This window comes from Miniopterus natalensis, chromosome 10 (genome assembly GCF_054644295.1).
Source record: "Miniopterus natalensis isolate mMinNat1 chromosome 10, mMinNat1.hap1, whole genome shotgun sequence".
NCBI lineage: Eukaryota > Metazoa > Chordata > Mammalia > Chiroptera > Miniopteridae > Miniopterus > Miniopterus natalensis.
Window position 1 is genome coordinate 5382411 of NC_142090.1, and position 25571 is coordinate 5407981.

At 41.5% G+C, this 25571-nt stretch overlaps 1 protein-coding gene across 1 annotated transcript in view; it reads right to left on the minus strand.

The window, feature by feature from the left end:
* The window catches only part of CNTNAP2 (contactin associated protein 2), a 1301514-nt gene that overhangs the window by 803461 nt on the left and 472482 nt on the right, over positions 1-25571 (minus strand). The window contains exon 3 of the mRNA XM_087820965.1: positions 20381-20574. Within this exon, the coding sequence (XP_087677091.1) occupies positions 20381-20574 (194 nt within the window). The remainder of the gene's footprint in view (positions 1-20380; positions 20575-25571) is intronic.

The following is a 25571-nucleotide window of genomic DNA, read 5'->3' on the forward strand; positions in this document are numbered from 1 at the left end:
GTTCATTTTCCCCGTGTGGATATCACTGTCCCAGCACCATTTGTGAAAAAGACGACATATAATTTGATCCAGCGTAAAGCATCTGGCTGAGGAGTGAGTATGTACGTGGGAGTTGAAGCCTTTGGTATGCTTCAGGGTGCAACTATCACTAGTTAACGCCTGCCTGTTACACTTGCTTGATACTGGTCATTTGCACTGATTATTTTTTTCATTTATATTAGAGAGGAAAGGAGGGGGAGAGAGACAACGATCCCTTATCTCCCATATGCACCCAGACTGGGGCTGGGTATCGAACCTGCAACCTAGGTCCGTGCCCTGACCAGAAATAGAACCTGCTAGGCCTTTGGGTGCAGGGGAAGCTGCTCCAACCTACTGAGCCACACCAGCCAGGGCTGCACTGATGGATTTCTGAGTATTAAACCAACCTTGCTTTCCTAGGAGAAACCCCACACAGTCATAATGCATTATCTCTAATATAAACATTGCTGGACTTAATTTTCTAATTTATGTTTGTGTTTAAATTCCTTATAAATATTGATCTGCAATTTTCTTCTCTTGTAATTTTTTTTGGGGGGGTTCAGTAAATATTCTAAGGCCCTGCATTGCTAAAGAGTAATGTAAACATGCAGAATCGCAACTATTAAGAAAGATACACACTTTAAAATGTCTAATAGTAACACCAAAAATGTTAAGAGTATTTAAATTCTAAAAAAGGGGGATAAGCCTGGCCGGTTCAATTCCTAGTCAGAGCACATGCCTGGGTTTTAGGCTCGATCCCCAGTAGGGGGCGTGCAGGAGGCAGCCGATCAATGACTCTCTCATCATTGATGTTTCTCTCTCTCCCCCTTTCCCTTCCTCTCTGAAATCAATAAAGGCATATTTAAAAAAATTAAAAAGGGAATAATAAAACCCTTTAGCTCTAACAAAAACCTCAAATGATTAGCAGAGGGCAGAAAAGACCAAATGAAAAAAAAACCCACACACATTGAAAAGATGTCTTCTTTAAGGCGGGTCTTCTTGCTTGACTTAGTGTTTGCACTCTCTAATAAACTAATGCCTTTCTCCTTAATTAGTCTGCAAGGAAATGCTAGCAAGTACTTTATCATCAAACTCTCTTTAGAAGCCCTAGATTGCCTTGCTCAGTACTTGAGAAATGGTGTGTGCTCGGGAAAGATCCTTTGATTTTTCTCAAGGTTAAACACTGTGTTGGTAAATGTCTAGGAACAGGGGAGGAAATTAAATAGCATATTCTCTCATTAGGATTGTATGTATTACATATTTTCACTCAAGTCCGACCATTCTTCCCTTAATGAACCATCAGTGACTTTCACTGAACCACATTCTGTCTTTAATTGGTATTTTTGAATTGAGGCGATTCTCATTTTATAAGTTGACTGTGGAAATACCTTGTGGACATTTGACTAATATTTTAATTAAAGCAAAGAGTCATATGAAAGACATACCTCATATCTTGGATAATTACCAGTTGTTGATAATTATCTGTCCATACTGAATAAATAATGTTTTTGTTAGTATATTTATGCAGTGGCAGATGAGAATTATAAGGAAATAATTATCTAATACTTTAATGAAACTCCTTTCACTTTATTTTCTGAAGCTATATGTATCTTTGTTTGAGCAAAAGAAACCACCCCTCAGTACAGTCATAACCACCTACTATTAAAAGAAATGTTTAAAGATTTCAATATGCAAATTTTTAAGTCATTGCTTTCCTCTGAAATTCAAGTTCACTGCTCACATTACATTTTCACATGACTACTGATCTAAAAAAGGATTTCTCAAGTAGTTAAATCATTATTTGTTATAAAAGATACATTAAGCAGGACCCCAATTAAAAATTTACTGATTACCTCCATACTTAAGATCACTGTATAAGACCATACACATTCAGTAACATAGCAATTAAGTAAAAATATGCACCCAGTAAGTTCACTCAAGCACAAGAGTGAACTGATAACACTGTTTTTTCTGAGTCTGTTTGAGGAGGTTTCATAACGGACGGTAACAGAATGACCACATTATACCCTGAGCCTCTGCTACATTGTTGCAGCACACAGAGCCATGTAGTCAGGGCCATGTTTGTACATGTGGCTGCACCCAAGTGCAAGAGTATGAGTGCATGTGTATGCTTCATAGAATTTTGAATTCCTAGCCAAGTTAACTTTAAGAAAACTTGCAGATAAAAAATAAAAATAGCATCTGCTTTAACCTTTCAGGGCTCTCTGCAAAGTCTCACACAGCCAAGCTGCATCACGCCTTTCCCCCAACGTACAAATACAAATATTATAAATAAATATCAGTTCTCATTCCTAAGGAAACTGAAGGTGTTGCATTGAGCGCTATTGTTTTTGGATAAGATTCCCAGATGTCATGGGGCATTTGTGGTACTATTATTACAAGGAAATATGATAAGAAGTGATTCATTACTGTTTTTTCAAGGGACAACACACTATGATGCAAAAATACCTAATCTTTTCAGTTTCACTGTCATTAGGAAAGGTCCAGGTATCATAGCTTCTTTTTTATTATTTTATTTATTGATTTTTAGAGAGAGAAACATCGATTTGTTGTTCTACTTATTGATGCATTTATTGGCTGATTCTTATATGTGCCATGACTGGAGATTGAACCTGAAACCTTGGTGTATTGGGATGACGCTCTAACCAACTGAGCTGCCTGACCAGGACCCATAGTTTCTTTTTTGTTTTTTAAAATATGTTTTTCTTGACTTTTAGAGAGAGAAAAAGGGAGATGGAGAGAGAGAGAAACATCAATATGAGACGAAGTCATTGATTGGCTGCCTCTTGCACGCCCCCTGCTGGGGATTAAGCCCACAACCCAGGCCTGTGCCCTGACCTGGAATCGAACCGCGATCTCCTGGTTCATAGGTTGATGCTCAACCACTGAGCCACGCCAGTCGGGCCCATAGCTTCTTTAACGTAACAAAATCTGACCATAATAATCTGACCATAAAATCTGACCTAAGATTTAAGTAAACTATTTAATATATCAAATATTCTCAAAATATAAATTTAATTCTTAAAACATAAAATTAAAAGAGAATAAATGGTTCTAATATGAATGGCTTATCTCAAGGATTAGTAGGGGAAAGAGTTCTAGCTTCTAAAGTCTTTCCACTGCCACGGACTTTGTCCCAGATCAACTATTTTATGTTTATTTTTCTCATTACACTAACTTATAAAATAGGCATGTTCACTTTATCCACAAGAGGGTGGTTTACAGGATGAATAATTAAAAGGGTTGGTGAGTGCTCCTTAATTAGAATGGTCACAGGTTTGACAACACATAATAACCCCTTTATTCGAAATCCAAGGCCCAGAGGTTAATTGATTTGCCAAGGTCTCAAGCATTATCACTATGCATCTATATTCAGATCGCTAAATACGTTTACCTTTTAAATATTTATGAGGCACCCAAGTTCCGAAATCCAGTAAATGCTATAAAACCATTTGCAGGTTTCAGAAATTTAGGCTTAATTGGAAGTACTATTAGTAACAGCAATTATATTCTAGTGTAATACTTTATTCTTTATTAAATGCTTTCCATCGATTTTATCAAATAAAGCAATTTTATAAAATTATCGGGCATTTAAGAAAGAGGTTCCTTATAAAAAAATTACTAAAGTTTTGAATTTTAAGATCTATTTAAGAAAATGAAAGATTAAGGAAAAATGCGAAAATAAATTAAAATGCCTATCCATATAATGCAAAAATAAGGAAACAAGTTTAGCCAACAATTTACTATCGATGATTAGTGTGAGAGTTGGTAGTCAAAGAGAAGAGTTAAAAATTTTTTTTAAAAAAGCCAGTATGCATTAAGGTTATTCAACTTCTTCTCTTTCAGAGGTTTTTATTGTTCTGGGGCAAAGTCTATCCTCGTGGCTCTGGTATATATCTATCTATCTATCTATCTCAGCAGATCTGGCCAACAATACCACAATGATAATAATGTATTATATTTTATGTTTTAAGAAGTATTTTTCATTTGTTTAAACAAATACTCTAGCCCTGGCCGGGTGGCTCAGCTGGTTAGAGCATCGTCGGGAGCACCAAAAGGTTGTGGGTACGATTCCCGGTCAGGGCACAGGCCTAGATTGCATTTTCATTCCCCGTTGGGGTGCGTACCGGAGGCAACCGATCGATGTTTCCCTCGCACACCAGTGTTTCTCTCTCTCTCCCTCTCTCTCTAAAATCAACGAAAAAACATATTCTTGGGTGACGATAAAAAAAACCAATTGAAGCCAAACCAAAACAGAAAGCAAACAGGAAAAGCCAATACTCTAAATAAACGTAGGTGTTTAATTATTTAGAAAATATATTTAAAACTAAGATGGCTGATTAAAATGTTTGTTTACGTATATCTTTTAACAGAGCAGCCTCTCTTCGGTCCTCCTAGGGATGATCACAAGTCAAACTTCTTTCAGATAAATACGCCCCCACCTTGTTTACGGGCTCATTGGACTATACAGGCTGTTCCAGAACTTTTCTCAAACCAGGTGGTGTGGGGTCAGGGCCTGGCACATGGTGGGGTCTCTATAAATGGAAATGGGCCTTTTCTCCAGCCCACAGCCTTCAGCCTCCTCAGATCCCTCCTCCTAGTCTGCAGACACGTGCGGCTTTTTTCTCACCTATAGGAACAGAAACAAAACCAAAAACCGTCCCTCTTTCGCATCAGCCTCCTGACCACCCCAGTCCTCTCTCTCTTCCTGCCTCTCCCCCAAATTAGCTCCCGTTTGCTCTCTCTCTTTCTCTCTCCACCCAAAATTACTTTATAAACTATTATAATCCCTCCTTTATATCCTAATCGGCTGCAATCTCCATGAACGTAGAGACTGTACCTCCTTAATTCCTTGTTCACTGCATCCTCCCTACAATAAGCAGCAGCCTGATAAATATTTGTTGACTAAATGAACTCTCAACGTACACTCGAATTAAAGTGATTTCTCTATGCGTTATTCTATTTCAAATCCAGTTTTACGTTTTGGCCAGGAACCCACCTGGGAAGGTCTCGGGTTCCTGCAGCCACTGGCCCTCCTCCCCGCCGTATGCTGACTTTCCTAATATTTCCGACCACATTGTTGTGTTTGAACTTTCGCTTGCATGGCTTCCTAAACCCAGCTGGTGCCTGGCTTTAGACGTGTCCCTTGGGCCTGTCACCGGCTCTCCCCCTTCTTCCTCCTGGCTCCCTGAGTGACCACGCACCCTCTCTCCCTCTCCACTGATCACTCTTGGTTCATGGCTCCCGTGTCTCTATTTTTAGCTCCGATCTTTCGCTGGAGCTTGAAAATCCAATTTCTATCTGGCCACCCGCTTCCATTTCAAAGCCGGGGCTCCCGTCCCGCCGCTTTACTCCTTCCCCTGTGCGGGGGAAGCTGCGACTGTCCTTTGGTTCTCGTGGGCCAGGGCCTGGGCGTGGTTTTTCTATAAATCACCCGGGCAGGTATTTCCTACACCCGAGGTCTGAAAAGCACTTGGAAAGACACAGTCTCTGACAGATTTCCCTGACTAAACCCTGGATCGCACATATAAAGATATCTTTATTTTCCACTCACGGTCCACCCAGAGGATAAAGTCGAAGTCCTCTAACTAAAATGAATGTGCTAATCGAGAAATCAGCCTTAAGAGAATGGCTGGATAGTATGAGAGGTCGGGCTAAAATCATTTTCTGTAAATTGTCTTTTTTTTTTCTATTCCAGTAATTATTCGACAAATATTTTAGCCTCTATCACGTATAAGGGGCTGGTAGAGTCAGTCAGTCAGTCAGTCAGCACGTGCTGGTTTAAAAGCAAAGATTCCAGCTCTTACAGAGTTTAAATCCTAGACAGACAAAACAAATAAATACGATATGTAAGTAAATCTGGTGATACAACGAAAAGCCGTAATTGCTGTGGAAGTGTTCAGAGAGCAGAGCCAGGCAAGGGCGACTGCGAGGCGCTTGGGAGCGGGTGTCCACAGCCAGCAGCAGTAAGTAGGGTGCGCAGGACGGAGTCTTTACTGAGGTTAACATTCCTCAGGTACTGAGGTTAACATTCCTCGGGTACTGAGGTTAACATTCCTCGGGTGCACGGACCGGTGGGGGTCACTCGAGCGGTGTCTGAGGAGAGCACGTTCCGGGCGGTGAAACATCCAGTCCAGGAACCCGAAGGCCGTGGGGGCAGCTCCAGGCGAGTGTGCCTGTGTCTCAGTGAACAAGGGGCAGAGTCCTTGAGATGAGAGAAGAGACAGGGACTTGGACCTCATAGGTGCTTCAGGCAACAAGAGGGACATTGGTTTTTACTTGGAAAAACGGTGAACAATTGTAGGGTTCTGAGCAGCAGAGCAGTCACATGCTCTGATTTATATACATATATATATATATTTTTTTAATTTTTTTTTTAAATTGTGCTTGTTTGTGTCTAGGGGGCAGGGATAGAAAAAGAGAGGTCTGTGGAGGTTCTTCTAGTCATTCCAGAAATAGACAGTGTCTCAGGCCAGACAACAAGCAGGAGGGTCTTGGAAATACTTTCAAGGTTGAGCAACAGGATGTTCTTTCTAATGGATAGTATATATATGAAATTAAAAACATGGGTCAATAATAATTCCAAATCTTTTGTACTAACCACCCAGAAATAGTGGAGTTGAAAGCAAATGAGACGGAGAAGAGAAATACTTGGTGTTTAAAGTCGTAAGATTGCAACCTCCAAGGAGGTGACTGAGAGGAGACAGAAAGAAAGGAAAATCAGAGACTGACTCCTGGAGTATTCCAACAGTTAAAAAAAAATAAAAAATCCTGGTTACAAGGAAAAGTCAACATAGGAGACAGACAAGGAACCACAAATTGAGCAGGAGGAAACCCAAAAGAATGGGGGCTGCGGGTGAGTGGTCTGAGAACGCAGAGGGATTGCACAGAACAAGTTAAAACGTTTCTGGAGGAATTTTGCAACAAAGGAGTGCAGCGGGCCCTGCTGGGGATCAAGACAGTTTTCCAAAGTCCAAAGAAATCAAAGCATATCCGTGGGCTAACGAGAAGGCCTCGGTGGAGCTGAGATGAGATGAGAGGGCGGAGAGAGTCCCCGAGTCCTGCCTCCGAGTGGAAAGGTGGGTGGGATTTGAGGCCTGGATGGCGGGACGGCTGTGGAGAGAGGCCTGGGTGTGCGGTCCAGCTCTCTGAGCTTGGGGCTCCAGCGCCAGGCCGGCAGAGAGAGGGGTGCAGCGTGCGGGGCTTCCGGAGCCACCTGACTCCCCTCCACAGGGGCCTGCAGTGGGGCCCTGCGCCCAGAGAGGGGCGGGCTGGGGGAGCAGGTCCTCGCCCTGCCCGCGCCTTCGGTTTCCTGATTGTCAGGAAAAAAGACCAATCCTAGGAATTCTTACTGATTAAGTAACACAAATGTCATGAATAAAAGAAACATTTATAACACGACCAACCTTAGCACACATCCTAATTTAATCAAATTACGACGTGGAAAAACCTGCTGGCGACTGCTTTTCCCAAACAGTCCACAGTGCAATTTGCTTCTACTTACGCTTCAGGAACTATCTGATCAATAAGGTGATTTGAGAAACGACTTCCGTTTCCTCGTTACATTTGACTTGATTACCCTTTAAATAATAGACTTCTCCTAAGTTATAGCTCAAGTCAATAAGAAATAAGAGTACCTTAATATTTAAGTGATCGGAAGGATATTAAATAGATCTTACATGATTTTTTTTTCTTGTTACATGACTGGGTTTTTATCAGAGAATTGAGGTTGGATTCAAGTTCAAGTATATACTTACTAGCCAACTACAGGTTAGGATTAGGGTCAGGGTCAGGGTCAGGGTTAGGGGTTAGGGTTAGGGTTAGGGTTGGGTTAGGGTTAGGGTTGGGGTTGGGGTTAGGGTTAGGGTTAGGGTTGGGTTAGGGTTAGGGTTGGGGTTAGGGTTGGGGTTGGGGTTGGGGTTAGGGTTAGGGTTAGGGTTGGGTTAGGGTTAGGGGTTAGGGTTGGGGTTAGGGTTGGGGTTAGGGTTAGGGTTAGGGTTGGGTTAGGGTTAGGGGTTAGGGTTAGGGTTAGGGTTAGGGGTTAGGGTTAGAGTTAGGGTTGGGTTAGGGTTAGGGTTGAGTTAGGGTTAGGGGTTAGGGTTAGGGTTAGGGTTGGGTTAGGGTTAGGGTTAGGGTTGGGTTAGGGTTAGGGTTAGGGTTAGGGTTGGGTTAGGGTTAGGGTTAGGGTTGGGTTAGGGTAGGGTTAGGGTTAGGGTTAGGGTTAGGGTTAGGGTTAGGGTTGGGTTAGGGTTGGGTTAGGGTTAGGGGTTAGGGTTAGGGTTGGGTTAGGGTTAGGGTTGGGTTAGGGTTAGGGTTGGGTTAGGGTTAGGGGTTAGGGTTAGGGTTAGGGTTGGGTTAGGGTTGGGTTAGGGTTAGGGTTAGGGTTAGGGCTGGAGTAGGAGTTGAGTTTGGGGCCTGAGTAGGTGTCAGGGTCAGAGTTAGGGTTCGGATTTGATTTTAGTGACTTTTGAAAAACGTGATCTCCTTCAGTAGCTCTGGGGCACCCTGTATAAGGCTGGACTGGTCTTGTTCTGTCACCACAGTTGTTCCTGTCCTATCAATTAGGGAGAGAGGTCACGTTCTTGGGGCCAATATCCCATTTTAGGGATGCTCTTTAAAACAAAGTCTAATGTAATTTTCTAGAAATTGCCTCCAACTTTCACCTTTATGCTCAATCTCAATTGCTTTTAATATATTTTCATTCAGAGGATCGGAATCCATGTAATATGTCAGCACATTGGGCTTTAGGGTGTTTTTTTTGGTTTTGTTTTTCCCCCTGAAGGTTTAGGAATCCTCTGCTATGTAAATGTAAAATTCATGGAGCTTTCAAGAGTTCACTCTTAGAGAGGCATCTTCAGGGTATCGTTTTCTCAATGTTGGCTTCTCCCTGGTTTTCCAAACGTGTAAAGGTTCAGAGAAAGGCCCTTACGCTGATATGCCCAACATTACATGAAATAAATAACATACAACAAAATCTATCCCAAAGAGAGGAGTATTAGGTAATAAGTCTAAATTATCGTAATAAAAACATCAAAAACTGAAATTATGCTGTTTATAAAAATGACTATCTTTCATCAGATATTATTAAATAAGGATAGTTAACCATTTTAAAAACCATTTTACCTTAGGTGAATGAAAGAATCTCAGAGTTGGCAGGGAAACTAGAAAATGTTTATATCTAGTTACAGAAAAATTTATACCTAGTTGCCTGTGTAACTAAGTATAAGTCTTCTTCTCATCGGCTCATGTTCTATTTTGATATCTGAACAGAATAAATGAATGCAGAAAACTTATAAACCGTATTTGCCTGAAAACCCTCCCCAGGGAACACTACCTATCCCTGAGTCAAGAGAAAGTTTACCAACGTAGATCTCGGGGATTTTCCCAGAACAAGATCTAACTGTGATTTATTTTCTTCATTCTCAGCCCTCAGTGCCTCTTCCTACAAGTGTTTTCCAAATATTGAATCGTTGGACGCTAATTCCATCTGTCTGACTTCTCCCCACTTGCCAGTGGGCTCTGACGGGCGTGACTTGGTCTCTTGGAGTTCCCTGAGCCCGAGCACACAATCCAGGAATTTCTCAGACTGCGACCATCCCCTTCTCCCTAACAATCCTCCCAAAGCATCCTGTTCTGAACGGCTACATTTATTTTATGCGTGTCGTAGTTTTGAGCATTTGATATAAAACTAAGCATAAAGAGAGCTGCAACGGCCGACAGCCATGTGGACCAGGATCAGTCCCCAGGGAACACTGTGGGGTGACAGATGGCGGTGGGATTTTCCCTGTATCCCGCCTCCTCCTGTCCATTCAGGCAGCCCCTGCCCCTCACGTGACCCCTCAGGCACTGCCCCTGGTGTCATTTCTCCCCCCCCCCTTTCCACATCCAGTCTCCTAATGTCTTCAGGACGCCAGGTCTCATCCAGCTAATGTGACAGAGACCACGAAACATACTGCTATAGGTTTCAACGGCTGGTTTAAGGGCCATATGTTTACATACTTTCAAAAGGCATCTGGCTTTTAAATAACACCCTGTTTAAACAACAACAAAATCATATGTTGATAATACTGCATTGTCAGGGAGATTTTTAAAAATACTTATTTTAACTCCACTTTGGGAATAATTTGGAACTTACAGAAAAGTAGCATGACTCGGACATGGGACACTGCAGACCCTCCAGTCTTTATTCGGATTCTGCAATTGTGCTCTGTGCTGTATCTTTCTTTTGCTATTCCCCGCTTCCTCTCCACCTCTCCCCACACATGCAATCTTTTTTTCTGGACCACTTAAGAGTAAGTTGCATATCATGTCCGCTTACTGCTGAAGAGTTTACATTTCCCAAAAATATGGACATAAGTTAAGAAGGGTATAGTTATGTTATAGCATATATCAATGTGAAATTTCCTGAAATTCATAATTACATAATACACCTCCCATATCCCAATTTTGTCCACTGACACAGTAATGTCTTTATAGTATTGTTTCCCATCCAGGATAGGATACAAGCTAGGATCACATATTTCATGTTTATATAATTTTTACAAATCTCCTTCAACCTACATTAATTCCGTAGCCTTTCATCGTCTTTCATCACATTGACAGTTTTGAAATTTACCCTATACCCCTACCTTGTTTAGTAGAATGGTCCTCATGGAATATTCTCATTTTGGGATTGAGTTACGTGTCCTCAGAATAGATTCAACCGATTTACACAGTCCTAGTGGCATGTCGCCCGCATGACGTTGGGTCCTTCTCAATCCATCACATCCGGAGACACACTGTTTATCTACCTCTCACTGGGGATTTTTATTTTGATCATTCAGTCAGGGTGTTGTCCAATTTCTCTTATATAGTTATTTTTTTCTTTTATAACTTTAACTAATAAGTAATTTGTGAGAGATATTTTCAGACCATAGAAATATACTACATGTCATAAAAATCCTTCCAATCCCCTACCTTTAATGCACATTGATGTCACATCCAGCTATCTGTCCATTATCTCTCATCAATATCTATCTATCTATCATCTATCTATCTATCTATCTATCTATCTATCTATCTATCTATCTATCTATCTATCTTCATCATCATCATCTATCATCTATCTATCTATCTATCTATCTATCTATCTATCTATCTTCATCATCATCATCTATCTATCATCTATCTATCTATCTATCTATCTATCTATCTATCTATCTATCTATCATCTATCTATCTATCATCTATCTATCTATCTATCTATCTATCTATCTATCTATCTATCATCTATCTATCATCTATCTATCTATCTATCTATCTATCATCTATCTATCATCTATCTATCTATCTATCATCTATCTATCTATCTATCTATCTATCTATCTATCTATCTATCTATCTATCATCTATCTATCTATCATCTATCTATCTATCTATCTATCTATCCATCCATCCATCCATCCATCCATCCATCCATCCATCTATCTATCATCTATCTATCTATCTATCTATCTATCATCTATCTATCTATCTATCTATCTATCTATCTATCTATCTATCTATCTATGTATCATCTATCTATCTATCTATCTATCTATCTATCTATCTATCTATCTATCATCTATCTATCATCTATCATCTATCTATCATCATCTATCTATCATCTATCATCATCTATCATCTATCTATCTACCTATCTACCTATCTTCCTACCTATCTATCCATGTATCACCTACCATCTCTACAGACTTAAAGGTGCCTATTTCTTCTAAAGGTATGTAATTCATGACTGCTCTTAAATATTTTTATGCCCCACTTGTTCAGATATGTCCAATATAAAGTTTTTCAAGCTGGATCTTGTATGCTTTTTTGTTGTTAGTTCTCCTGATTACCTTTTGCTCTTATATGGAGAGACGTTTCAAACTCAAGTTATTTCTTACTTGACCAAAACCTGATATAATTTTTCCAAGCAGATCTGATCCCTCTTAGAGGATACTGATAAATTAGTAACTACTGTCTGATTAGTAACTAAGTGAGCTCATTGCTACCAGAACGTCTTTGTTTCTAGATGCAGTTAACAGTCAGAGGCAGGAAATAAAGAAATAAATAAGTTACAGACACATACACACACATACACACACTTATTTGCACACACACATACTTTAAATGAGCTCCCCTCCTGTTTTTGCCTGTTCCCTATGTATTTCTTACTTTCTCCATAATAAGAGCCAAGGCTCCCGACACTATCAACACATTCGCCCATTTGCTCTGTCTGTTCTGTAGCCAAATATTTGCAGAACTGCTTCAACCACATAGACACATTTTCTCATTTCTTTTTCTTTCATAAAAGTTAGCACACAATAAACGTTCCTTGCACCTTCCTTTTTTCACTTAAAAATATATCCAGGAAACCCACCCACATCGGCTCTCGGAGCTCCTTCCCAGTTTTCTGTACAGCCGCGGGGTGTGCACTGTGCTCATGGGGCCCAGTCTGTCCACCCATCTCCGGTACCTGGTCATATACACGGGGTCCGATATTTTTATTATGGTGATGTGCACTTTTCCTTTGTATATTAAATTTTAATAATAAGTCTTAGAAGACGGTGTAATGGGACATGAAATGAAGGTTCAGGTCTGAGGGAGGAGGAACTGAAGGAAACTAGGAGCTATATTATTGGAATCGCTCTCTAATACCAAAATAATTGCAGGACAAGAACAGTGGGCCAGGCAAAAGGGAATAACTCAGGGACTTAGCAAAGGGCCTTAAAAGCTACTGGCAACACTAGGGGGTTGCCTCAGTGTTTATGTGAGCTAAGTAAGCTCAGCATTTGTGTGAGTACACAGGGCTCTAGTCGCACCTTGCGTGGACAGCTGGTCTACCCCCATCTGGGCTTTCTCGTGAGAGAGTATTTTTAAAGAAACTGTGTCTGGCTCTCTTCGCCCCTGGCTTGAACACAGATGAACACATATAAACAGATGCTGCGTGCGGCTAGCAAGCATTGGGACGAGCAGTGACCCTACAGCCAACCCAGAGCAACGCCTAGGCTTTTTCCCTCCTTGCAAGATGAACACCTAAACTTACCACATTTAGCTCAATATTATACTTAGAATCGCCATGCATGTATGGCTGAGGCAGGTTCCATGTCTAAAGTGTCTCCCACATAGAATGTGGGCAAAACATATGAATAGAGAGCTCGCTCGCATAACAGCTATAAATATATTTACCCTTCAGCCCAACCATCAAACTTCTAGGAGTTTACCCTAAAGATACAACTTCAATAGTGTGGAAACACATATGCACAGGTTACGCATCACACAAAAGTGCACATCAACATACAGCTTGATGGATCTCCACACGTGTAACGGGCACCTGGCCCAAGAAAGAAACAACTGTCAACACCCCTAAAGCTTCCCTCCGTGTCCCCTTCCGGCCACTGCTCTCCTGCAGAGGAAACCACCCTCCGATTTCTTCCCGCAGAGGCCTGAAGGGAGCAGAGCTGCTGCTCGGCCACATTCCCGGCCTCCCTCTGCTGCAAACTCTGCTACATTATGTGCCCTGTTCAAACCCTGAGCTTTCCTACACATGCCATTTTGACACTTTAACTTCTCCCGTCAGTAGACGTAGGTGTGTGCCACATTTATCAGTGTGCACTAGACACATATAAATCAACAAATTAAACATTACTGTTTATGAAATATGCACCCAACGGTTACTACATATCCCAATGTCCACTAGATCCCATAATTCAGCCACTCTGTTAACAAGTGTTTACTGAGCACATCCGATGCACAAGGCACTGTCCTAGCTGGAGAGACCCAACATTTTAACGCGACAAATACCCCTCTGAGAACTTACAAGCAATCACCCACTGTTGTATCTTCTTAACCCTGGTATAACAGGGAAAGCAAAGACTTTGGGGACAGAGAAACCAGGGAACAAACTTGGCCTCTCACCTTTCAGGGTCATGCCACAGTATTTGACACAGAGGACTTACAAGGTAGGTCCTGGTGAAGGGTAGCATTAGCGGTGGTGTTTGGTCTAGGTCTAAATGCCTAAATGCAGGCACTGCAACTGCATCGTGGAGAAATAGAACTTATTCTATTAAATATCCACAGATTTATATAATTTGAACGGTTACTTTTTAGTATGAGCTGACCGTGTGTGTTTTATTTCATTATCAGTTACCCAAGCTCCAAACATAAAAGAATTGTTTGAATAATGAATTATTTAGTATTTGACTTTAAAATTAAAATAAAAACACACACCCCAATAACATTGACATTACTGCTTATTTCAGGAAAAACTAAAAGGAAATACTCCTATTCCTATTCTAAGAATAAAACTGCCCAATTAGAGATGTTGAATCTTACACTGGACTTTCAATTTACTAAGTCACTGACAAACCCATTGTGTACATCTTCTGGGATCGCAATCCCAAAGCCCTTTCCAAGGACCTGGGCGCTTCGGTATCTGTTCGGCTCTGTTGCCAGCGCTGGCTTCCCCTGGCGGGTGCGAACGGCCTGCACAGCCTCACGATAAGGCCGCGGCCTCTCGCTGTCGCTCTCGGGCCGTCACCCGCAGCTCTGTGTCCCAGTTTGTGTACTATGACCATACCTAACGGGGCCTACGCAGGAAGTCGCCGAGCCCGCGGCATGAACAATCGTGCCTGCCAAGCCCACAGCATGCCCAGGGCTCCGCCTGCGCGCTCAGCTTTCACATAGGACACGGCGGGGTGTGACCCCTCACCTCTCGGAAGAGCACTGCGAGGGCTCAAGAATGACACCTGCCCGTGTCCAAAACAGACACCGTTATAATCCCAAGTGAATTAGCAATGACCTCTCAAGATCCGATAGGGGCACGCTGTTTATCTCTGTCTTTGCGACAAAGAATCGTTTATTGATTTTTAGAGAGAGGGGAAAGGAGAGGGGGGAGAGAGAAACATCAATGTGAGAGCAGAACATCAATCGGCTGCCTCCTGCGCTCCCCCTACTGGAGACGGAGACCGCAACCCGGGCCTGTGCCCTGACCGGGGGGAGTTGAACCCACAACCTTTTGGTGCACGGATAACACCCAACCAACAGAGACACGCTGACCAGGGCACAGGGAGAGCTCTTTCCTTGTGTACAGAATAAAGGTCTGCAATTGTTCAGAATATGTTTCTTTGCAGTCTTGCTTATAAATAAATCAATGCAGAGGGGCATATGTAATTAGTCATCAACCAATCTCTCATGGTTTAACCCAGGCATCTTAGAGGTATTGTCTTTCTTATAAGACCAGTAGATATTCTTTTTTTAAAATTGTATTTATTGGGGTGACGTTGGTTAATAAAATTATGTAGGTTTCAGGTGTACAATTCCATAATATGTCATCTGTATATTGTATTGTATATTCACCACCCCAAGTCAAGTCTCCTTCCAGCACCAATGATCCCCTCTTTACCCACGACTACCTCTCCCACCCCCTTTTCCCTCTGGTAATCACCACACTGTGGTCTGTATCTATGAGGTTTTCCCCCCTTAATCTCTTCACCTTTTTCACCCAACCCTCCAACCCTCCTCCCTTCTGACAGCTGTTCTCTGTATCCGAGTGTGTTTTTATTTTGTTTGTTAGTTTATTTTGTTCATTAGGTTCCACATATGACTGAGATCATATTGTATTTGTCTTTCTCTGACTGGCTTATTTCACTCAGCATAATACTCTCCAGATCTCTCTGTGCTGTCGCAAAGGGTGAGATTTCCTCAGCCATGAAACCAGCCTGTATTCTTTATAACGTATACAACAAGACCACCACCACAGTGGCAGCAATTGGGTTTGAAATCTATAACTTTATAAAGTATGTCTAGTGCTTAGGTATTATGTGTTGAATTATATCCAACTAAAATCCATATGTTGAGGTCCTAACCCCCGAGTATCTCAGACTGTTATCTTACTTGGAAACAGAGTCACTGCATATATCAGTAGCTAGAATGAGGTCACACTGGGGGAGACTGGGCCCCTAACCCAGTATGACTGTTATCTTTACAAAAAGAATGGTCAGGTATATAGGGTACCCCATCATCTATATGGGCAGCGCAGTACATTTAAAATGTGGTGGTCACCAGGCTTCCTGTAGACTGTGAAAGGGAGAGCTGAGGAGAGCCATCGCGGTGAAGACCACAGGGTAATTAGTAAGACACTCTTGGTTTTAAATCCCAGCTCCACTGTTAATTCACCAGGTGGTCCAAGGAATGTACAGCACCCTTACTTTCTGCATCTGTAGAATGGGCTTCATCATCGTGATCATCCCGGACATTACTGCGCTTTAGTTGTTTTGAAGATTAAATGACATAAAGCATATCGAACACTTGATGAACCCTCACTAAATGCTGGTTGGCTGTCACCATTGATCAACTGGTCAAGGGCGAGTTTTCTTATGTGCTCTGTACATCACAGGACAGTTTTCACAGACTCCACTACAGCTTCCTATTAATATGGTTATAAACCATGGCAATGTGAATTGCAGTAGACCCCGTCTCATCAAAATGTGTCCGTGAAATTCCCGGGAGAAATGCAGACGTGCACCTCCAATAATCTTCCCACTTGGGAGCGCGGTCTAATTTTCCTAGCGGCAGAGGCTCTGCCTCATTCCTTTCCCTGGGCCCTGAAAGGGCGCTAGGGTAACCGAGTGGACCGTTCAGAGAGCCTATCCACAGGACATCGTGCCAGGAGGAAAATACAGAAGCTAATTAACCTAGCTTATTCAAGCAAACTAAATTCATTCGCCATGACATCTTAACGTGCCATTAGTTCTTTCTCAAAGTCAACGTGGACTGAGTTAGGTCCTTGGCTAGATTGCGGGCCTGAGTGACATACAGAGTGGAGGCATCTTCCCTGCCACTAGGCGCCCGAGCACCTGGAAAACTGCACAGCATAACCAGGCTTTTGTCTACAGCTATTGTCCTGACAATTAGACACTGTTATTCTCAAGGACAGACCTATCAACTCCTTACTTGGTGCCTTTAAACCATTAACTATTAACACGGCTCAGTGCTGAGCGTTACTAGGGGCTGGAGCATTGGTTCAAAATTTGAAGTCTCCCTCCAGAGCCCACACTATCTTGTTTTGTAAGCATTGTGTATACAATCAAATTGCTTTCATTTAGTCACACTAAGCAAGTGGGCATTACAGTAATGGGGCTTCTCCCTACACCAAAACCAGGTGTCTGGCTCCAGGCTGAGTACTGGGGTTAGCAGACCTGAATTCGTGGATTTAAGTAACACCATGTCTCTCAGCTCCAGCCCATTTATCTTCCGAATGAGGCACTTCACTTCAACTGTACACTCTTAAACATCTATTATGTGCTTGGCAGTGAACCCTGCACTGTGAGTGTCACAGAGATGGGCCCTGGAAGGCGGCATAAACTCCAACCTCCTTCTAAAGTTGGATATTCACGTGATATAACTTAAACGTTACCGGTTTAAAGGATAGGGCAGCAGGATTTTAAAGAAAGGTCAGATTTTTATTCCCGGGTTTGTAATAAAGAACTCGAGAGAGACGAGGTTATTTATAGTGTCTCGCTATCCATTCCTACCTATTTCAGTAGAAGATCCCTCTTCTCTGCATGACTGATTCTCTACCTATTTAGCCAACAAGACTCAGCTCCTCAAGAAGCCTTGGCTGACCATGACCTTCAGCCGCTCTGAAGGAGGCATTTTGTGCGTGTTCCCAGGAGACCCTGTGCAAACCCCCTATCTCCTAGGATGCAGAGTCCTCACTATAATAATAAATTTATCGGCTTAGCATGCCCACGCGCTTTTTTGCCCCTAGGAGGCAGTAACTGCGTGTGTTTATCTTGAACCTTCAGTAAATGGCAACTGCTCAGTGAGTTGCAGTTTTTCAAAGTTTATTCTTGTTTTCCTACGTCGGTGTGTGAGTCCCACTGTGGATTCTAAGGCTTCTACTCCTGCATCTGGTTTGGAGACTGGGGGGTAATTCTCATTCCTCTTTCCCATGCGAGCTCCTCAAACATTGAGAACAGATTCCATCTCCAGCATGTATAGGAATCATCTCTGAATACTGTCAAAATGCAGAGTCTGATTTGAAAAGCACGGGGTGGGGCTCTGAAGTCCTGCATTTCTAACAAGCTCCCAGGGGGTGCTGGTGCTGGTCCGCAGACATGCTGAGCGTCTGGCATTCCGAGGGGCCTCTCACTCTGTCTGCAGGCATATTGCCCCCCCCCCCATCCACAGTTTCATTTTCTGTGGTTTCAGTTACCCACGGTCAACCCTGGTCTGAAAATTTAAATGAAAATTTCCAGAAATAAACAATTCATAAGTTTTAAATTGTGCACCATTCCGAGCTGCGTGGTAAAATCTCCCACTCTCCCACCGTGTCTCGCCCAGGACACGCACTCTCCAGACACAATTGGTACTGCGGTGCATTTGTAGAAATTTGCATTCACTTGAAGTCATTTAACCTCATGTCACCTAAACCCAGCCTTGCTCCGGAAAGAATATTAGCATCCCCACTGTTCGAGTCCAGAGTGAAACAAGCAGCTGAGAATATCACGATTCTTACTCAGAGCCCTTCCTTTTCCAGGGAGCTTGCCAAGCAATCAAGTACACTTAAAATTTTAGAACAATGATTTCATAGATCCTATTTTATCTCAGATAAAAAATGCACTAGACTGTGAGCCATTAATATGATATTTTTATTACCCCTAAGAAACCTTATCATATAAGATTAATCATTTTCCTTTACCTAACAGCTTATGCCAGAAATATATTCCCTATTATTAATAACATCTTAATTTTATTTTCCAAATTCTGGGAAAAAAAGTAAACACATAACCACATTGGTTAGAATGGCTCTACGTATTTGTATGTGTTTAGAATATTGAATGCCTACAAATTGACACAAGACATAATCTCATGACCTCGGAAAATGAGACTCTCACAATACAGATGTGCATTTAGAATGGTGGTCAAAATTCACCAGTCGAGGCATTATGGGATATGCAAAAGGATCTGTAATATCCTCTCACCTTATTAAAATTCATGAGACTTTGAAAATATCACCCAGCCTAAGAGAGGTGTAAACAGAAAAATCTATTTCAGAGAAATAAAAAGCTTATACTGAATTCACCTTGGAAATGATTTTTTTCTATGCAAGTCCTAAAGATTTTACCCCATTTATGCCAACAGTCATTTGAGAAAGGGTTTAATGCAGGTGACTCCAATGCTTTTTATCCCTCAATAAACTATTGATAAAATTATTTCGAATAGGCCTGCTTTCCCCAAATGACTGACGGCAGCCACAGCGCAGCTGTATTACACAGACGAGCAAGGAACGTGCCCGTCGATTGCCGCAAAGTGCGGCTCCAGTGTCCTGAGGGAAGCAGAAGATGTTACCATCTGATGGCAGGTACGAGAACAAGAGACCGGGATGGTGGTTTTCCTGCGGGAAACGATTCTAGATCTGTTGGAAGGAATCTCCGGATTCTATTGAACTGTGAAACAGGTAGGCTTCCCATTAATAACCGTGACACATTTTTAAGTGATTTGGAAAATTAGTGCAACTGCTTCAACAAACGGTTGAAAGGACAGGACAGAATAATCCGTTCATTTTATACAATATCCCCTTACACGGCTCATTGGACACATGGCCGTCATTAGGTCACAGATGATTTGTCACAAGCACTGCAATGGCACTGGCCACAGAGCCGTGTCTGCCCGCCATGCCTCCCAGGCCCAGCCGGCACTTGTGTCCCCCAGCGGCCACTCCATTTGTGAACTGGGAAATACGCCACAGATCTGTCCACATCCCGCCTCCTACTTTCAGTCTTTTGCCTAAAATATTTTCAGTTATTTTCGATCATAAAGAAGAATAAACCCAGGTAGATTAGATCTGGCGAGGAAAGAAAGGAACGGAAAAAAATCTGAAAATTATCATGCTAGACGATTCTCACTGAGAAATACTAGCCTAGTTTCCTAGAATGCTTCTTAGACAGGCAATTGATGTTACCAAAGGCATGCTACCAAAGCTTTGTGGCTTGCAAAACCTCTCTTCTTACATAATCTCATCTAAATCTCCCCACAGGCCCTTATTCCCATTTCCCACATTAGACGGCATGGTAGGGGGTCGGGCACACTGGGGTGTGGGTTCCCATGCCCCCCGACTTGTGCTCGGCTCACATTTCTTTCTCATTTAGCAAGGAGCAGAGGAAACACAAAGACAAGAAGAAAAAAATCCAGCGAGGTCAACCTCCAACCAGCCACAGCCAAGTCCTCTCCCCATCGCCAGGCTGCGCCAGGGCAGGGGGGTCAGGGGTCAGACATCTGCAACTCCACTCTGTGTCCTTGCCTTCCCACAATGACTCACCCAGATATTCCCGTCTTGATGATAGGGTTTCCAGTTCCTCCCAGTGTCACTGTAGAGCATGCGGTACTGGGTCACCCAGTCTGAGCTGCTGTATCTTCCTTGGGTGGCAATGGCACTGATCTGCTTCCGGTTGCCAAAGTCAACCTGAAGCCATTGATAGTGGTCACTGTCCGATGGAGACCATCCCCCAGCACCTGAGTGAGGTAGAGACAAAAGGGGAAAAATAGATAAAGTTAAACTTCTGTAATTGACAGTGGAATATTTTTCAACTTGGAGTTGGCAGTGGCAGTGCTGTATTTCACATGGATATTATGAAATGTCCTCTACAGATGCCACTGGGACTTCCACTAATATTCTTCCAGCTGGGTTACAATGGTGCTCTAACCCCTTTATGGTATAATTATGTGCTCATTTTCTCCTGAGCAAATGTCTTCATAATTCCTCAATTAGATCTTATTAGTACATGTCAAAGTCTAATTGGCTGAGGGTTGATCAACTTACCGTGAATTCTGCAACTAAAAGTCTCTGGGAAAAATATGCAACAATCTATGAATTCCTCATACAAGGTTTTATCTTTCAGTAGATTATAAATGAAGCAAAAAATAATTGCTATACACAACTCTAAAATATATTTTGCTGTCAAAAGGTCAGAGTTCAAAAAATACTAGTTTTTAAGGTGAGGTGTAGTCTTATATTAAGCTCTTGTACTCATGAGAGGTAGATAGTAAATCAGGCAATATGTTGACTAACATATAAAGGATATACAACCAATGACTCTTGATAATCACATTTCTAGGAAAATCACTTGAGTTACTAAGTGAAGTAAAATTCTTTTGGAAAAATATAATAAACGATTGGCAAATAGTAAGAATGCAAAAATATTTAATAGAAAAATAGCATTAATATAGAACAAAAAGACTCCTAATTTATACCACTGTGTAAAATAACTATGGTTGTGCATAAATATATTACAGAAAATACGGCATAATGCTTCATGCTAACAAGCAATATAATTTTTTGAGTGAGTTTGGCTGCTAATGGGAGTAAATAAGAGGAAAATATTCAATAAATTATGCAATTTAGAGTACACCAAAATATATGCATCACTTTTCAAATAAGGAATTAAAAGGCTGACAATAAAATAACTTATTCAATGAGGACTGTGCTAATAAAAATCATTTTGTAAATCACCACAGATAGATCGTTCCTTTATTGATGTTTATATGGCTTATTTTTGCTTTCAGCTGTGATAGAATAGCTCTCCTACCACAAAGAATTACAAACCTGACAAAATGTATAAAATTACCCTTTCTGGGGATTGGACAATAGGCAGTGCAGGACCCTGATGCATGAGAGAAGATAAACAAATGAGGTGAGCCCTGCCAGCTTCTTGGCTTTCTGCCTTGTTCAGGTTCTGGATCATGGCTCATGGAGGAATATCCTAAATGGAAACAGCAGCCTCTCTAAGATGGAGACAAACAGAATCAAAGCTACTAAGGAAAAGAATTTGTAGGAAGAAGTACCAGAAGGGGGCAGCCATGCAGAGAAAGAGTCCTGAGAATCTGCACAAGATTCCCAATGAGTTTCTAAAGTTCAGACTCTGGATGAAAACCGAACTGTATATTTGAAAAACGACACTCCACAAGACCAGCTGGAGGGAGATCTGAAATGAACAACCAAAGGATACCCAGGGATGAGGCTAGGTTGAAAGCAAGATTGAGCAAACTTGTTGAACAACCCTATGTGGTCAGTAGAGATCTCAGAAAGGGATTAAAATAATTTAGTCCTAAAAAAGGGCAACTCTGCACGCATCAGAACCAAGAGCCTGAAAAAAGATTAATCTGATGCACAAATAAATAACTCCTTGCTCAAATAAAACTCAACACTCCATTAAGGAAGGCCATGAAAGTTTAGAAACTCAACAACATAGCATCCATAATACCCAGTATACAAATTTTGAAAAACATTAGACATTTGTGGAAGCATGAAAATATGACTTATAACCAGAGAAAAGTCAGTCAATAGAAATTGACTGAGAAATGACAGAGATGATGAAATGAGCAGGCCAGGACTTTAGAACATAGATTATAAATTCATGCCACTTATAAAAAGATAACATATAAATATTAGACATAAATATGAAATCTTAATAGAGAAAAAAATCAACAAAAGAGAAAAAATGAAAGTTTATGGTCTAAAAATTATATCTGAAATAAAACATTTATTGGATGGGCTTAACAGCAGGTTACAAGCTGAGGGGAAAGAAAAAAAATTTAGTGTACTTGAATATAGGATCATATAAACCTTCCATATTGAAGCTCAGAGAGAAAAAAGGCTTAAAAATGAACAGTCCTCCACTAACCTATAGGATAATATTGTGTCCTAACAGTCATACAAACAGAGCACTAAAAGCAGAGAAGGTAGAAATTGGAGAGAAAAAAATACATGGGAAGAAATAATGGTTGAAAAATATAAACCCAGATATCTGAGAAATTTACCAGATTCCAGGCAAGATAAATAAAAGAAAAACACATGAAGACACATCATAATCAACTGGTAAAAAAGCAATGCTAAAGAGGAAATCTTGAAAGTAAACAGAAGGCAATAATGTCTCAGCAAAACAATACAAGCTGCCTGGCTGGCGTGGCTCAGTGGTTGAGCGTCGACCTAGGATCCAGGCGACTGGGGTTCGATTCCCGATCAGGGCACATTCCCAGGTTGTGGGCTCGATCCCCGGTGGGGGACGTGCAAAAGGCGGCCGATCAATGACTCTCTCGTCATTGATGTTTCTCTCTCTCTCTCTCTCTCTTTCTCTCTCTCTCTCCCTCTCCTTTCCTCTCTCTGAAATCAATAAAGATATATTTAAAAACACAAACAAAACAAAACAATACAATCTGAAAGACAATGAAACAACATATCTGAAGTGATAGAAAAGAGGAAGCCACCAGCCTATAAGTCTATACCCAGCTAAAATATCCTTTAAAATGAAAGCAACATAACAATATTTAGGACAAAAGCTGAAAAAATTCATCATCAGTAGATATGTACTATAAGAAATGGAAGTTTTTCAGCTCCAAGGATAATGTACTGTATTAAAACTCATATGTACATAAAGAAATAAACGCCAAAAATGGCAAACATATCAGTAAGTATGAAATATTTGATCATGTTTTTAAATTCCTTCAAAAGATAACTGAGGGTTTAAAACAAAAACAGTAACAATGCATTAGAGATATAGGAGTAAAATGTATGAGTATAATAGCAAAAATGACAGAAGGCAAAGAAAATACATACTGTACTGAGTTCATTATATAACATTTCAAGTGATATGTTATTTGATGGTTGTGAGCCCTAGATGGAGGGTCAGCAAACTTTCTCCATAAAGGGTTAAATACGGAATGTTTTGGGCTCTGCAGGCTATACTACCTCTGTTACAACTAGCCAAGTCTGCTGCTGTTGCATGAAGTCATAGATCATATATATATAATGATGGCCATGTTCCAATAAGACTGGGAAAGTAGTAATTTTCCTTTAAGTGTCAGCATGTTCCCTGCAAATAACAGCTCCTGCAGTGGGTGCTGTGACGTGCCCTTCAGGTCCTCCCCTGTGACTGCGGACTTAGTCACTGCCTGAAGACACTAGTCAGCTGTGATTCCCTTTTAGGAATTTCCTGAGTCAAAAAGAGGGACTTACCCAAGGTCGTGCACCTTTCTGGGGTTGTACAGATGCAATGACTGGTCAACCAGATATTGTAGAGGTTGGGGACCCTCACCCCAACTTGGGAAATCTCTGAAGGGTCATCGCAGCCTCAAAGCTCCCTGCAGAATTGGCTGATGCCTCCTCCAAGACTGCACTGCATCCCAACTTCTCTCTCTGCCCATTGCCTCTTCATGCCCTCCCCTTCCCCAGGCCTCAGCCCCCTAAAACCCCCTAGCAGAGTCCTATGTGCTTGTCTCCATCTCAGAGTTTGTACCCTGGAAAATGCAGTCTGCAGTACCTCCTCGGAACCACCTTCCTGATAATCGGCTCACTAGCGACATGAATTAATCACCTCTGCTTTCTACTCACGGCGTTATTCAGACCCTGTATTTTTTCCTATTGTAGTATCTAATATCCCCTAAGGTCGTATATCATCCACATGCCTATTTCGCCTAGAATTCTATAAAATTCTGAAGAATAAATTTCTGGGATAACAATGTACCCAGTCATCAAGAGATTATAAATATATGTTCCTATCGGTTAGATACTGTGTTCCAAACTTAGGAGAAATTCTATAGCTAATTCCATATAAAGTCCTATCTATGTGTGGCTGAAAGCAACAAGGTGGTTTGGCCCTTCAAGGAAACATGCAATTATTACAATGCATGGAGAGGAGAAAATATGTTCAACTGATGGTTTGCTGACATTTAGAATATTCCCCCTAATTAGTCCTGTGAAAAATATTCCAGAATCAGTTTTCTTAAATAAACCAATTTTTGCTGCATTACAATTTTTCAATAAGGAGGCAGCTAACATGCAACAACCTAAACCCATTAATCTCATTATTTTAAAAAATAGAATTTACTGACAACTTCAAGAGAAGCAAAAGTCCAAAACAAGTAAAAATACAAGTGAAGGCGTGTTCCTTAGCAGAAGGATATGTGGAGGGGATAGTGATGGGCCTCAAGGGGGGGGCAAATGCCAGGCTTTCTTGGGGAACGCGGTGGGGAGATCGATGGGAAGTTTCCTGTTTCCCTTTGATCTATGAAGCAATGTAATTTGGGGGAGTCGATTACTTTGTTCATTTGGCTTGTGGCATGTCTAACCTCTATCGATCCAAGGATTAAGAATGATAACCCTTTCATCACAAAGACCTCAGGAAAGTAGTATATAAGAGAGCCGAAGTGCTCCCCAAGATAGCGTGGAGTGCGCAACAGGCCAGCGTGTTCCCGGCGGATACTGTGGTGGCTCAAAGGGAAAAATGGAACGTCGAAGAGGAGGCACGGACGGACGGGATGCTAAAGAGTCATAAACTCTTGGCTTCTGAGAAGACTTAAGAATAACTCTGTCTAGAAATAATAGAGCCAAAAATATCTGGTAAATAACGAATGAATTGTTAGGGTGATTTGAAAGATGTGTACTACACATCTTTTTCTTTATATGTCTTCACTGATTTCAGAGAGAGGAAGGGAGGGGGGGAGAGAGAGAAACA